The 15181-nt window shown below is 41.8% G+C and overlaps 1 protein-coding gene across 1 annotated transcript in view; it reads right to left on the bottom strand.

Annotated features, from left to right (window-relative positions):
* Positions 1 to 4448: 4448 nt before the first annotated feature.
* The window catches only part of trappc10 (trafficking protein particle complex subunit 10), a 30646-nt gene continuing 19913 nt past the window's right edge, over positions 4449 to 15181 (bottom strand). Inside the window, exons 13-23 of the mRNA XM_050048090.1 lie at positions 14619 to 14728; positions 13811 to 14343; positions 13548 to 13689; positions 11976 to 12134; positions 11577 to 11806; positions 10915 to 11015; positions 10565 to 10688; positions 8689 to 8853; positions 8239 to 8419; positions 7539 to 7733; positions 4449 to 7150 (exon numbers count right to left, since the gene is read on the bottom strand). Of these exons, the coding sequence (XP_049904047.1) occupies positions 6903 to 7150; positions 7539 to 7733; positions 8239 to 8419; positions 8689 to 8853; positions 10565 to 10688; positions 10915 to 11015; positions 11577 to 11806; positions 11976 to 12134; positions 13548 to 13689; positions 13811 to 14343; positions 14619 to 14728 (2188 nt within the window). The 3' untranslated portion in view covers positions 4449 to 6902. The remainder of the gene's footprint in view (positions 7151 to 7538; positions 7734 to 8238; positions 8420 to 8688; positions 8854 to 10564; positions 10689 to 10914; positions 11016 to 11576; positions 11807 to 11975; positions 12135 to 13547; positions 13690 to 13810; positions 14344 to 14618; positions 14729 to 15181) is intronic.

Here is a 15181-nt window from a genome sequence, read left to right as displayed (position 1 = left end):
GGGGGGCGGGGTCACATGGAGGCTGATCTCAGGTCAGGTCCTCAGCAACAGACAGATGTAAAACTTTAACAGACTTTAACAGTGCTGAATAATGTTGTAAATAAATATTTGTTGTATCACAGAGTTTCTCCTCCAGTTATTAGCTGTGTTAATGTTCCCTCACCTGCCCTGAAATGACCCCAGTTTAACCCTTAAAGGCCCAGATCAGTTAGAGATGATGATGTTTAATTCATTAAAAGCTCACTTCACCCAAAGACAGTTTTGCTGGAGGAGGTTATAAGACACCACAACAGAGTTCTGCAGGGATGACGTGTTTTTGGAGGCCAACTCCGAAGTTAGCGTCACCCTGGTTCCCTGAACACAAAGTAAATGGGTTTTTCCATTTCGGATTATTGCAGAAAATAATTACGGAGTAAACAAAGGTTTATGATGCTTACACGTTTTTATTTTATTTTATTTTTAAAATTTTTTTGTTATTATTTTTTAATTTAATTTAATTTAATTCAATTTAATTCAATTCAGTTCAGTTCAATTTTATTTTAATTTAATTTAATTCAGTTCAATTCAATTCTATTCTAATTTAATTTAATTTAATTTAATTCAATTCAATTCTATTTTAATTTAATTTAATTCAGTTCAATTCAATTCAATTCTATTTTAATTTAATTTAATTCAGTTCAATTCAATTCTTTTCTATTTTAATTAAATTTAATTAAATTTAATTTAATTCAATTTAATTCAATTCAATTCTATTTTAATTTAATTTAATTCAGTTCAATTCTATTCTATTCTATTCTATTCTATTCTAATTTAATTTAATTTAATTTAATTTAATTTAATTTAATTCAATTCAATTCAATTCAATTCAATTTTATTTTATTTTGTTTTATTTATTAACCCAGTGGGGACATTTTTCCTCTCATTTGTTTCATTTTATTTTTTTTCTTTCTCTTTTCTTCTCATTATTAATTCTAATTATTCATCTTTTTATTTTTATTTTCTTTTTTTCACTTTTTTTAAACTTTTTTTTTCCATGTAGTAGTGGAGCTCAGTGTATGCGGGCGGCGATTCCATACAACACAACCAATACACAAACAAACAGCATCACTCCATCATCATAAAAACAGAAAAAACAAACTATAAAAGACAAAAAATAAACAAGGTACCTCACCCAACACTGGGGCCAATAGTCATACAACAGAAATTTCATACTGGCATAATAATATTCCAGACTAGTTCAACTGCAACAAGAACAAGTTGACAAAAAAGAAGTTAGGCCACATATCTTTTCTCACCACCCTCAGCTTCAATAAACTTTTCCCATCTGTCTAAATAACCTTTGTTATTTGTATAATATCCTTCCAAAATAAACTGCTGTTTAAGAAGCTCTTAAGTCTGTAGATGTTTAAAGATTCTGCAAGAGTTGCCTGATAAATGAACTTTTCCCTAAGAATATAATTAAATTAACAGTATAAGTCTTTGTTCCTGTAACATCCTCCAACATCACAGAGAACAGATCCAGCTCCAGGTGTAAACTCATTTTGTGCACTTTTTTACTTCACTCCAAAATGCAGACACAATATGACAACACCAAAAATGATACTTTCACAGTTTGTTCAGGAAGATAATCTTTACAAATGAAGACTACATTTATGATTTTTGAAGCCTAAATGTAAATCACCAGGAGTAAAAAGCACACCACGGTTGCGGGAATTCAGCGTCACCACAACACGGCTGTTCGGCATCACAACGCTCTGTAGTATCATTTAGTTAATTGTTAGCAACTGCAACTTTTAAAGACAGGTTAAGGTTTCAGATTTTACAGGTGGGGTGTTTACTGACTTATCTAACGTCGTAGAACAAAACAGGAAGTCTCTTGAGCTTGTGTTGGGTGGCAGTAGCAGCAGTAGCTCAGTCCATAGGGACCTGGCATTGGAGCCAGAGTGTCGCCGTTCAAGTCCCTGTGTGGACCAAGCAAGGAGTGTGGACTGGTAGCTGGAGAGGTGCCAGTTTGCCTCCTGGGCACCACTGATGTGCCCTTGAGCAAGGCACTTAACTCCCAGGTGCTCGAGGCGTCCATCCGAAGCAGCCCCCTCACTCTGACATGTCTCCATTTAACACATGTACAGGTCCTGTGTGTGCATGTGTGTGTATATTGGGCATTTGTGTGTGTATGACAACAGAGTGAAAAAATTGAATTTCCCTTCAGGGATTAATGAAGTTAAATAAAAATTAAACACTTAAGAAAACACTCAGAGAGAATGTGAAGTAATCTTGCATTTCACATCTTGTCAGGATGTCACAAGTGCCTACATGACGTTTAATCTGCCAGTGTGTCACCAGCTGTGAGTGCTTCACTTGATGACTGGATAAATTGGCCCAAACTGCTCTGTCACCTCTCTGACGATGCCTTAAAGAGCCCTGACCTCAGCTGCTGTCACTGAGTATGAGTATCTGACGTCTCCTGTGTCCTGTCTGGTAGAAACTGCCACCACACCACAAATGTCACTCTCAAATTTTGAGACAATCACGTCATTTGAATGATTTCAGCCTCCCAGCTGACGTGACTAAAAATGATGAACACATGGCGACAACACACACTGCCAGTCTGTCTGGAATCTGTCTTTTCCTCTTTTCCACCTGCATTTTATATTTAAAATGATTTGTCTGCAACTTTAAGTTTCTCTCTGTTTCACACTTTTACAAATTCAAACCACTTTGGTCAGATTATAGTGGAAAAAAAACAGACTTTGGCTCCCCCCAGTGGTGGGCTAAATCATGACACTGTTGCAAGCACCACTGCACACGACTGTATCAGCGTCTCTACCTGCTGTCTATCCACAACCATAATGTACAGAGCACGCACATGAGATGAGGAGACTGTTGCTGGACATACACACACCAAACCTAACCGCTAGAGCAGCAGAGTCTGACTGATGCTTGAGTCTGAGCTGTGAATGTGCAGTGTGTTTGAGGAACAGCACTTCTTAAGTTTGTTACACCATCTAGTGTCCATGTTAGGTACTTCATACTGTAATTACACAAACTGAGAGCGCCCAACAAGCACACAGCCCCAACCAACAACTGATCCAATGTGTGTTTCACTTTTTGGTTTCCAGCATTTTTGGCTTGTGAAAACTCATCATAGGTTATAGTTCAACATCCCATTCAGTGTTGTTTGAAGGATTTCTTGATGACTGATAACTACAGTTATCCTCATTGTCCCTTTTCTGTTTCAATATAACAGAGTCTCCGTGCACAAAGTCAGATCTGGAAAATGAATTCTTTTCTGAGCTTGGTGTGGAAGAACTTGACTGACCTGCACCCCATCCAACACCTGTGGGATGAACTGGAACACAAGCTGTGCTGGACCTCAGTAATGCTCCCACCTGGTCCCCAGAGGAAATGTTGGCACTGTTCATTTCTTCAAACCACAAATATGCAACATTTGTACGTTTTAAACATGGCATATCAACATATCTAATGTGACGTAGTTCAGATTAGATGTGTATGAGCTGCCTTTGTCATCGACAGGTGGAGGAGATGGTGGATGGCATGAAACAGTTGCCAAGTGCTAACTGTGGCCCCAAGCCCTGGTGTTTTTTAGCAAGATGTTGTAGCAATTCCAGCGCAATTGTGACACCAAGTTGTTAAGCAAGACACACGCCTCATTTGTGGCACCAAATCCAGGTGTTTCATAGCGAGACATTGTGGCATTTCTAGCTATGATTGTGGCACCAACACTGTGTTTTTCAGAGAGACATGGCAGCGTTTCCAGCTGCAATTGTGGAACCAAAAGTGGGTGTATTTTAACAAGACATTGTGGCATTTGTGGCACCAGAAAACGGGTGTTTTTTAGCAAGACATCAAGGCATTTGTAGCTGCGACTGTGGCACCTACACTGTGTGTTTTTAGCCAGACGTGGCATTTCCAGCCATGATTATGGCACCAAAACTGGCTGACTTTTAACGAGACATCGAGGCATTTGCAGTGGTGATTCTGGCACTTTTTAGCAAGACACTGGGGCATTTCCAGCTGCGATAGTAACACCAAAAGCAGTTGTTTTTTGAGCGAGACATTGCAGCATTTCAAGCTGTGGTTTTAGTGGCAAAACTGGGAGTTTGACGCCAAAACATGATCTTTTTTTAACCATAATGAAGTGATTTTTGAGCCTAAATATAACCAACAAATCAACAAATCTTCAACATATGAAACATACATGTATTTGTGGTTTGCAGAAAAGTAAAGTACCAACATTTACTTTGGCGACTGGGTTGAATGGGACAATATTTTGAAGCCAGTTTCCACAGTTTGGTGGTACACCTACAACCAGAAGAGGAGGCTTTTACAGCAGCAGATTCATTCTCCTGGTTTTGAGTATATTTAACAATCACCTCTGTGTAAGGAGACCTCCTTTAACGACAGCGTTGTAGCTAACACGTTGTCATAAACACCAAACATCAGGTCAGTTCCAGTGATTTTTTAATATAGTTGGCAATCAAAGATGATTTTGATTTGAATCATTATTTACACATCAGTATGTACAGTGGTCAAAGAGGAGCAGGAGGCTGTAGTTACACTGTGTGTGTGCGCCAGGGGGAGGAGAGGAGGAGGAGGAAGAAGAGGAAGAGGAGGAGGAGGAGGGGTGAATAAGACATTCATCCTTTCAAATAAACCAACGGATCAATCCAACACCGACTGACTGCATTCATCTATTCAACACCGAACGGTATGTGTGCATAGCTCGGACACAGATTTGGCGACGCACACACACCTCCCAATCACACACACTCACACACACACAGAATAAATATACACACACTGTATATGAACAATCCACTGATAAGGTAAGACAATAGATAGACAATAATGTGCACTGCTTGATCTCACCTGATCACACACACACACACGCACACACATTCGTACAGACACATACAAGTAGACCCCCGCACGTACACACTACAGCTCAACAGATACACACGACACACACCGCTAGACTGAGTCTGAGACTCTCCCGTCACCAGTGATTCCCATCTGAGAGTTTTGTGCTGATGTTTGTGTTTGAGTCAGAGTTAAAGATGTATCCATGACAACCAGACGCTTCCATCCTGCAGGTACAGGAACGATTCTCTTTGCTGTAGACTTGTAATAAAACTGACATTTTTTATTAGTGTAGTAATACACACTTTCATCAACAAATTTTTATCAATTTGTTGATGAAAGTGTGCGATTTTTTCCCCAAATGTTTACGAGAACCCTGCTGTGAAAGGGGAGCAACATTCTGTAAGTGTTTCACTGCTTTATCCAAATTAACCTCATTGCAGGAAATAGTTTACGAACATTTTCTAGAATTATTTTTATTTCTGTCTTTTTAGGCAAAAAAATGCAGCCTAAAAAGCAGTTATGATTGACTGTGTTTCTATTCATCAGTGAGCGATTAACAAGAACTAAATGAGTTAAAACATGGCAGCATTATTTTAAAATGTGGCCAAATTCTTATTTTATCCATTTGGAATTGTTTTTATGTCGTTAAGAAAATACAAAGATGAATGCTTGATTTCACACGACAACCTTACAACTGTCTAAATGCTTGTGGTCATTTTAGGACCATTATCAGGCTGATATTATGTAGTTTGACCCCAGCATTAATATTCTACTTCAACATTAATATTGTTTTTATCACAAAGGCCTGTCATGATAATTTCCGTATTGTCTGATCAAGATCAGCAAAAACTGACCGAGGTCATGTCCATATATCGTAAGATGTGGCATAAAATGGTCTGAAAATGACAGTAATTTAGTTTATCACTATTATTTCTGGTTGAAGATGTCGTCCAACAAAAGTACTCATCATGACAGGCCTAGTGTCTCAGGTTGGGTATCGAACTCTGTTTTTAAGGTTACTACTGAGTATGGCTTTACTCAATTAGTGCCAAATTTTGGTACCTGGGAGCGCATGGTTGAGAGGGGAAAACAAAGAGCCTGCAGCTCGCTCACGTTACAGAGTCAGGGCGATGGTGTGATATGAATATTTGTAATGCGAAATGCAGAGCTGGTCTTAACTACACGCTCTAATTCTTGTCTGCACGAGTTTCATGCTGGCTTGTATCTCTTTCTCACGTTATGCCCTGGTGACAGACTGACAGGCTGGAAGTTCTAGGGACAGGTTATATTGTGTGTGGTTGAATAACAATGTATAGATTGAGAAGGTTGGGCTTATTTTTTACACCTGAAATTACATGTTTGTTATTATAGACAGTAAAATACTGAAAAAAGGTACCACTGGGTAACGGTGCCCAACCCTACCAGTATGACAGGACAGAAGAGTCTGTTTAGGATCGTGGATATTTCTCCAAGGATGAGTTTTGACGTCTTGACTGTCATAAAAGGCAAAAGTCTCAAATGTAAAAGCGATGACTTGTGGAGAGGCTCAGAACAGCACGTACAGCAGGACACACTCAGTCAAAGTTACAGTACTTGAGTAGCTGATCGAGGCGTACACACATCTAGGGCTTTGGTGCATCATGGGACAATCAGGACTGTTATTCTTCAGTTCGAAGGAGCACGACAGGCGCCGATCTGATCGATCAGTCCATATATATATTTATATATTTATAACTATAAATCCATCCAATGAGCTATGTACAAAGTATGGCAAAGAAAAATCTTTATTTAAATTTTATCAGCAGATGTCATCGGCTCTTCACTGCGTCTAGTCCGTAATGTCTCCAGTGATGTGAACGTTTCATGCGTAGGGGTGAGTCCATGCCGGCAACCTGCAGTGAGCGGTCTTCGACATGGACTCATGGACCCGGTCTGCCCCAGAGCAAAAGCTCAGCAGAGTCCATCCAGGGCCGGGGTTCAGTTCTGTAAGAAGGGGGCGGGCGCTCTTGCCACCAGGGTCATGTAGCGTTGACCTCCATGATGTGGTCGTCGGTGGCGGGCAGCACCAGCACCTGCCGCGTGTGGGTGTGGTTGAACACCTGTCCGGGGCTGAAGGGCTCCAGACGCGGCATGGCCACGCCCTTCTGCTGCTGGTCGCCGCTGCCCACGGAGTGCACGCTGCCCCGGCTGCGGATGCTCGCCGTGTCCGCCTGGTCGTCCAGCGTCTTGTCCAGCAGGGAGAGACTGTCGTTCTCTACGCAGCTGTCTGAGGACGGCAAGAAACAAACTGACGTCAGCAGAAGAAAGAAAAATACTGCTGCTCATGAACTGCAGTCAAACTGTCAAACTAGGCAGCGCTGATCAAATACGCATCAATATTCTGTCACTGTATTGTCTATTTCTCTCTCTTAAATGTTTTCAGAAAATATTTTAGTGTACTGTTTCACTGTTAAATAAGAAAATGTGCTGTGTTCTGTTTTGGCTCGACTGTTCTCAACACGACAACCAACTATCGACACAAACTTCCTCGCTGCGTCCCAGCTGCAACAAAAACATGGTGGTAATACCACATATAACACTGTTGAGCGACGCTTACTCATCACAGAGGAAATTCTTACACTGCAACAGCCCTAGTTCTACGTGAGAGGTCTTACCAGGGTCTGGCTGAATGGCCACAGCTGCAGTGTGAGGAAGGTACTTCAGCACTTTGATCTTGGGGAAGGGCAGGTGTCCAGCGAACAGAGGCATCACCTCGATCTGCACCTTGTGGGTCGCGCCGGCCGCCATCGGCATCGACACCATCCCTGAACTCTTCCCACACACGGCCCAGTTACTGCTGCTGTCGGCCACTGTGGACACACACACAGACACATGAGGTAAAGGGTAAAGTCACTGATGTTTCGTCTGTTAACTCTACAGTCACGACTCTAAATATGAATGTGTCTGCACAAAGTGATCGATCTATTGTGTCTAGAAATATTTGTGTCTGAGAAAATTGCTAAAACTGACGATGAGGCGTATCTGTGCTTACAGCAAACAGCTGACATAAACACTCAGATTTTTTTTTACACTCAATCTTGTTTGCAACTAATGAACTAATTTTAATTGTTTATTTTTTACTCTATGATGTAATGTCTGCTAGTGTGGACCCCAGGAAAAGTAGATGCTACCCACTGGGGATCCAAAAAAATTAAACAAATATATAAATAAATAAAAAAGAGCTTAAATTTGATGTTTTTATTCACCTTTATCACAATAATATTTGTTTCCTGCACTCTTATAATCCCCATTCTCTCTGCTTTTGTTTATCCATCCTTTTAGAAACCCAGGTGATGACCCGTTGTCCCGACATACCTTCATACATGAGTTTGGTGGTTTTGAGGCCATCAGTGTCGGTCTTGCTCTCCTCTGCCATCTCTCCCTCTGCAGGTTCAGTCAGTCGTGTTATACACACCTCCAGCCCGCAGAGCAGACCGGAGCGACAGTGCTGCTCCCCAGCAGGAGGCAGGATCTCAGCTTTCACACTGTACAGTGTCTGACAATGACAAACAGTGGTTACTTATGGAGGGTTAAGTCTCTCATTGTAGTGGGAGTGCTTTACAATCCACATCTCCCAAAATGTGTTCGTTTTGTAACATTATTAACTCATGCAAACCAGGAACACAACAGACAGCTGACCCTTGTTTGAGACATGTTTATTTTGCCTGTCCACATGTTTCAAAAACATCTAGATATTTAAGCTGCTGACGACAGGATTACAGCTCCACTTATCAAAGAGCAGAATAAACGCTGAAGTGGACTCACAGTGACTCTCTCGAGCTGGAACTGGTAGTGGAAGGGTTTGAAGGCAGAGACGTCTTGCTTGAGCGGAGCGAAGTTGGCAGAGAAAACACACTGGAGACACGAGGGCAGGTCGTCCTTCCACCTCACCTCCCACAGGCAGAACACACTGTGCTTACTGCACAACAGCTACACAAAAAGACATCAATATGAATTAGTTTTGATGTTATTTTAAATGAAACCAACACAAGAGGCACAGAATGGATATATCCTTTTGACAGACATACCTGTAGTGCTTTTTATCACTCTAGATCGTTTTGGTGTGAGTTGCAGAGTGTTGGGGATATCAGCTGTAGAGATGTCTGCCTTCTCTCTAATATAATGGAGCTAGATGGCACTCGGCTTGTGGTGCTCAAAGTGTCAAAAAATACATTTGAAAAACTCAGCAGCAATGTCTCTTTCCAGAAATTGTGCCGTGGTTATTCAAGATAATCCACAGACCTTGTTGTGAGCAGTTTCATGTAGGAACTATTTTCTTTCTACCGAACTACACCTACTAACCGTATCACCACACAAAGGTAGCGTGCATCTACTCATGGACGAAAGGGTCATGCTAGTGACAGTGCGAGATGTAAACACTAATGATTTTATATTGTATACATTACCTCTACTCATATGAAGCCAGGGACAACAGCAACATTTAACAAAGGTAACGTTACAAAATTCAGCTCCATTACAACTCACAAGGTTCAATGACAAAACAACTGTCTTATGCTAAACATGTTTTCCAAACAAATACAACATGCTAACATTATTAGCACAAGCCTATGGCATTTTACATTGTATAAATTAGCCTAGCGACAAGCGGAGATTTCCTCTACTCATATGAAGCCAGGATAAATCACACCAAGACTTAAAATGCTATTTTTGTGGAGGCTTTATTGTCTTCACAGTTTATTGTTTCTTATCTGTGAAATTAAAGTAAATAAAAGCTTTGTTTCCACTGAGGGAAATGGTTTCAGCTTAAAGACAGGAGGTCTGCGTCGCCGCAACGTGTAGTTACATTTCTGGGGATGTGCACGTCAGGCTACAACGCTGGAGTATAAATCCCGCTTGATGGCGTCCTCCTCGGCTGAGCTGTAACATTAGCTAGCTCTCTGATACTAGTGAGCTAACAGTAGATGCACGCTTCCTTCTGTGCGGTGATATGGTTGGCAAGTGTAATTTGGTAGAAAGAAAATAGTCCCTACATGAAACTGCTCACAACAAGGTCTGTGGATTATCTTGAGTAACTGAGTCATGATTTCTGGAAAGAGACATTGCTGTTGAGTTTTTTAAATGTAATGTTTTGGCACTTTGAGCACCACAAGCTGAGTGCCATCTAGCTCCATTATACTGGAGAGAAGGCAGACATCTCTACAGCTGATATCTCCAACACTCAGCAACTCACACCAAAACGATCTAGACTGATAAACAGCACTTCAAGTTTGAGGAAAATATGTGTTTCTGATTTTAGGGTGAACTGTCTCTAGAAACCATAAATAGTTCCCTCCACATATCTGAGCTCCTCAACCTCTCTGTGGTTCAGCACACATGAGGAAACTAATTTGTGCTGCTTGTTAACACGATCATTATTTCTGTCACTACCCAGCAGAGAACAAATGGTGGACCAAGAGCTTCAATTATCAGGCTCAGCCCCCTCTGGAGGGGAAGGCTGAAACTAAGGAGTAAAAATATGTATCCTCATTAGTGTGATCTTTCTATTTTTTATATTCCCCCATATTTTCCAATACATATTATAACCTGAATCTATTTTTTTACAAACACTAAACCTGGACACTACCCACTGATCCATCCTGTCGTCCCTGACATTTGTTTAGTCGTTTTTTTTTCAGCTCACCTGTTGAGTTTTAGTGTTGAGGGACTGCAGCTCCAGCGACGCATGCTGCTTCTCTGTCAGCTTCACTTCTGCCAGTGTGAAGTTCACATCTGACATGTTCTGCACACACACCTGGATGTACTTCCTGTGGGGTCAGGTCAAAGGTCACAGGTCAGACGTGTGTATAAATGAGTTGGGGTTAATTAAATAAGTAAACTATAGTTTCTTGCATTTTGAGGATTTTATGTGAAAGCGCACATCTGCCAAAGATTTCTATGGATAAACTATTTGTTCAACAACAAAAAACAGTAATGTGATTTTTTTTCCCATTAGTGACACATACAGATATTTCAGTGAGAAGAGCGGCTCACCTGTTACCAGCAGAAAGCAGTGAGTGTTTGGTCTTGAAAGGGATGTAGAAGGTGAGGGCGAGCAGCGTAGAGTAGATGGACCACGGACAGTCGATGGACATCTGCGGACAGACGGGCACAAAAATTAACTATCAAATCTCTTCAAGTATCTTGTAACAGCTCACAAGTCCAAGTACAAGGAGGGAATATTTATCTGGTTAATGATGGTTATCTTTCTGACACTTTTAGGGCTGCAGCTAATGATTATTTTCATTACCAACTCAATCTGGACAATATTTTCTTAATTTATTGATTGGTCTAAAATGTATATCTAACTTTTATTAAAACATTAGAAAACCCCAGAGCCAAAGGTGACTTCAACAAATGTCTTATTTTGTCCTGAACCGAAAAATATTCAGTTTACTTTAATGAAAGACCAAGAAAAGCAGCAAACTTTAACATTTAAGAACCTAGAAATATAATTTTTTTTTGACATTTTTTGCTTGAAAAATGACAAACGATTAATTGATTTTGAAAATATTTGCCGATTAATTCATTGGGAATCAACTTATCGTTAAACAACAGATCACTGCAGCTCTAGATTACTGTATAGATACCACCCAAGCCTTTAAACCGACAGAAATGTGACATCTTCTATCAGCTGTGACTCATTTCACACTCACCCTCTGGTCGATGGCGGTCATGGGCGTGTCGGGATGGCTGTAGCTGCGTGGTCGGTGGCGGACCTCCCCGTTGGTCAGCCTCTCGTTGGCGGGCCGGTCTGACCCGGACGGGATGACGCACAGAACCTCCAGGTGGAACTCCAGAGTGTGGTACGGAGGGGTGGCAGGCAGGCTGATGCTGGTCACCTTCTCAGAGGACTGGATGGACAGAGTGTTCTCACCCACTAGCTCTGAACGCAGCGAGGGGACAGAGAGGGAAGCTGTGAGAACTTTAAAGCTGTTTTTTTGTCAGTTAGTTAGTAAACAGTATGTACTAAGGAAAACACAACTTCATGCAGGTGACTAAAGGAAAATCAGGGAACAAAGGGGGATCTATTCTGGAGGAAGCAGTGCACTGACCAGCTGTGGGGTTGCTGATGCGGGCGGTGCAGCTGGTGGAGGGCAGGATAGGCATAGTGTCTGTGTTGCTGAGCTGCAAAGCGTCTCCTTTCTTTACAGCGTAGTGACCCGTCAACAGAGTGAACTTCACCATCTGAGGCAGACCGGCCAGCAGCGGCTCTGAAAGCACAAACACACCTACAGTGAGCACCGCCCACACACACACACTGACACATGCTACAATCTGGTTTGTAAATAACCATAAACATGATATCATAGTAATGAGGGCAGCAGAAACTAGAGATGCACCAATTTATCGGCCGCACAATCAGTATCGGCTGATATTCGCACTGTTGACTGGCATCGGCTTATCGGCAAGTAAGTGGCTGATGTTTTTCTGTCGGTCGCATCAATTCTGTGCAGGCTAAAAAGCAGGGCTTGAGACTAACAGCATCCCATTGTCCCCACATAAAAGGAAACATGATTGGGATGAAAAGAAAATTTCCCCAGGTCATCCTCAGGACAGAGGGACGCAGTGAACTTATCATGGACGTGTCAGGTGATACACTCTCTGATACTGCTACACTGTGAACAACAAATCTGTGTTGACATCGGCAGCAGGAGAGCAAGTTAACGCACCAGAAATGACAGCTAACAGAGGCTGAATCATGTTACATTATGAAGCATTCAAGGTCTATTGGGCAAAGATAAATTAGAACATTTTCACGATGTGTTCAAATCTAGTAAAATGTAGTTTTTGGTGAGAAACTTGATAAATACAGCTGTTTAAAGAACAAATGTGTTGATGTTTTCACAGCACTTATTTTTAAGGGCTTTAAGGATATTTTTCATGTAAAAGCTTATATTAAAGGTCGTTTTATAAATGTGTATGAGTGTATTTATGCTCATTAAGATAGTGTAATGAAGGCTGGATGACTTTACAGCAAGTCAGTTTTTTTTATAATGCTATTATTTATAATTTCACAATCGGTGCATCCCTAGTTCAGTAGTATGCCATACGGTACTGTCAAGGCTCAAGAGCTGCTACATGAGCAACTTATTCTAAACAGCCATATAGACGCTCAGAACATGGTAAACTGAAGAAGGGTCAGGGACTTTGTTGTAATGTTCGTCCAATAAAAGAAATCTGTGAGAGCAGCTCCTGATGAAATTAAGTGATATATCGTTGTCATGAGAAATCAGTTTGCTTGATTGATTCATTCATTTTCTGACACTGCTTATCCTGTGAAGAGTCACAAGGGGCTGGAGCCTATCCCAGCTGACACTGGGTGAGAGGCAGGGTTCACCCTGGACAGGTCGCCAGACTATCACAGGGCTGACACATAGAGACAGACAACCATTCACACTCACATTCACACCTACGGACAATTTAGAGTCACTAATTAACCTGCATGTCTTTGGACTGTGGGAGGAAGCTGGAGCACCTGGAGAACATGCAGACTCCACCGTGCCGACCTTTATTCTTTTATGTAATCTACTCAATGTTGTACGAGCAAACAGACTTGGAACTTGCGACCAACACCACACCCTCATTTTAATCATACATGTCACCAATTATATAAAAACTGAGACCTGAGAGAGGCTCCACTGTGAGTTGGGGCTCCTGAGAATATACTTCATACTGGACCGAGGGGTAGATGTGTGGCAGCACAAACTGCACCTGACCCACGGTGGCAAACAGCTGGCGCAGTGTGTAAGTACCTGGTTGTCCACTCTACGGAGAAAACACACGAGTGACAGAGCAAAAGGTGGAATGTAAGAAAACAAGACGAAAGTTTTATCAAACAGAAGAGCAAATGTTTAGAGAGAGGGAGAGTGAGAAAAGTGTTCCTTACTGGTGCTGTGAATATGATGCTGTTATTCCCAGGCTCTAACGTCACATCCTGCACCTTCAGCATCTGTGCTCCTTCCTTCATGGTGACAGTAGGAGGGCTGACACAGTTGGGCGTGTCCGGCGGCGAGCTGCTGTCATGACGGCGCATGACCAGATGAGTGTTTTTACACACCACTCCTGTGGAGTTGAGAGAATTGTCCGAAGGACTCCTGTCCTGAATCTCATCCAGCTCTAAAGGGGGGCCGGCAGCCGAGGAGGAGGGCGGACCTGCTGACGAGCTACCCTGGCTAAACTCTACTGTCCCTGGGTTTGTTTGTCTCTGAGCGCCCTTAGACCTTCCTATAGTCCCCGCACGCTCCAGGTCAAAGTGAATGCTCGCGGCGAGTTGCTGTATGCGCACCGACACGGGCATCAAACATCGCAGAGTGAGCTCCACCTGCAGGACGGCGCCAGAGTGCACCGAGGCTGTGGCTGGGTGGAACTGGAGCCGTGTGAGCTGACAGAAGACGCCCATGCTGAGAGTCACTTTGTGAGCTGAGGAGGAAGACAACAACATTTGGTATTAATGAAATACTGCAGTTTATGACGACAAGAAAAACACTGTAGATGTTTTCTAACAATTCAAAACAGTGGATTAACTGTTACAGGACGCCTACAGGTGTCAGACACTTAAATTCAATGCTTTTTTAGAAGCTTTTCAAGATAATTTTAAACCAAATTCAAGACTGTTTTTGAACAAATCAGATTTTTCTTGGTCAGATAAGTAGTTTTGTTGGAGAGGTAAACTTGTAACGAACACCATCACTTACACTGATCTCCAGACTTGCCGGCAAACGTCAGGATTTCTTGACAAAAGTGCTTCCTCTCCTCTGTGGTCAGATTGACATCACCAGCCAACAAGGCACTGGTTTGCAAGTAGCTGCAGCGGGATGTTAAGGAAACCAAACACTACAGTGCATTGGTGCAAGAACATCACCTTTATCAGGTCAGCACAGGAACCTGCTAGTAACCTTAAAATGCCCGAGCATGTTGGACAAGATCTTTTCTTCTTTAACTTACTCAACCCTGACTGAAAAGATGACACAGTGTGATGGAAGTTAATAAAAATGCAAATAAAACAGTGTGTGCAGTTATACAATGGATTTAAATGTGTTCGCATATCTATCTGAATTGCAAGTGTGCATTTCTTTATTAAACAGCACCTGAACCATCACGCTATATATCTATTTGGTAGTAAAAACTAAATGCACACAGCTCCATAAAACATCCTGCATCCTTAAGGTTATTCCTTTATCTTGGCACTACTGTGAAGCTGACATATTTGGCCCTTTACTGGTCTAATGGCTATTCTTAGTGTTGGTGATTTGAAGGA

The sequence above is a fragment of the Epinephelus moara genome, chromosome 7, assembly GCF_006386435.1.
Source record: "Epinephelus moara isolate mb chromosome 7, YSFRI_EMoa_1.0, whole genome shotgun sequence".
Taxonomy (NCBI): Eukaryota; Metazoa; Chordata; class Actinopteri; order Perciformes; family Serranidae; genus Epinephelus; species Epinephelus moara.
Note: the sequence above shows the minus strand (reverse complement) of the source record. Positions and strands in the feature narration are given on the sequence as shown.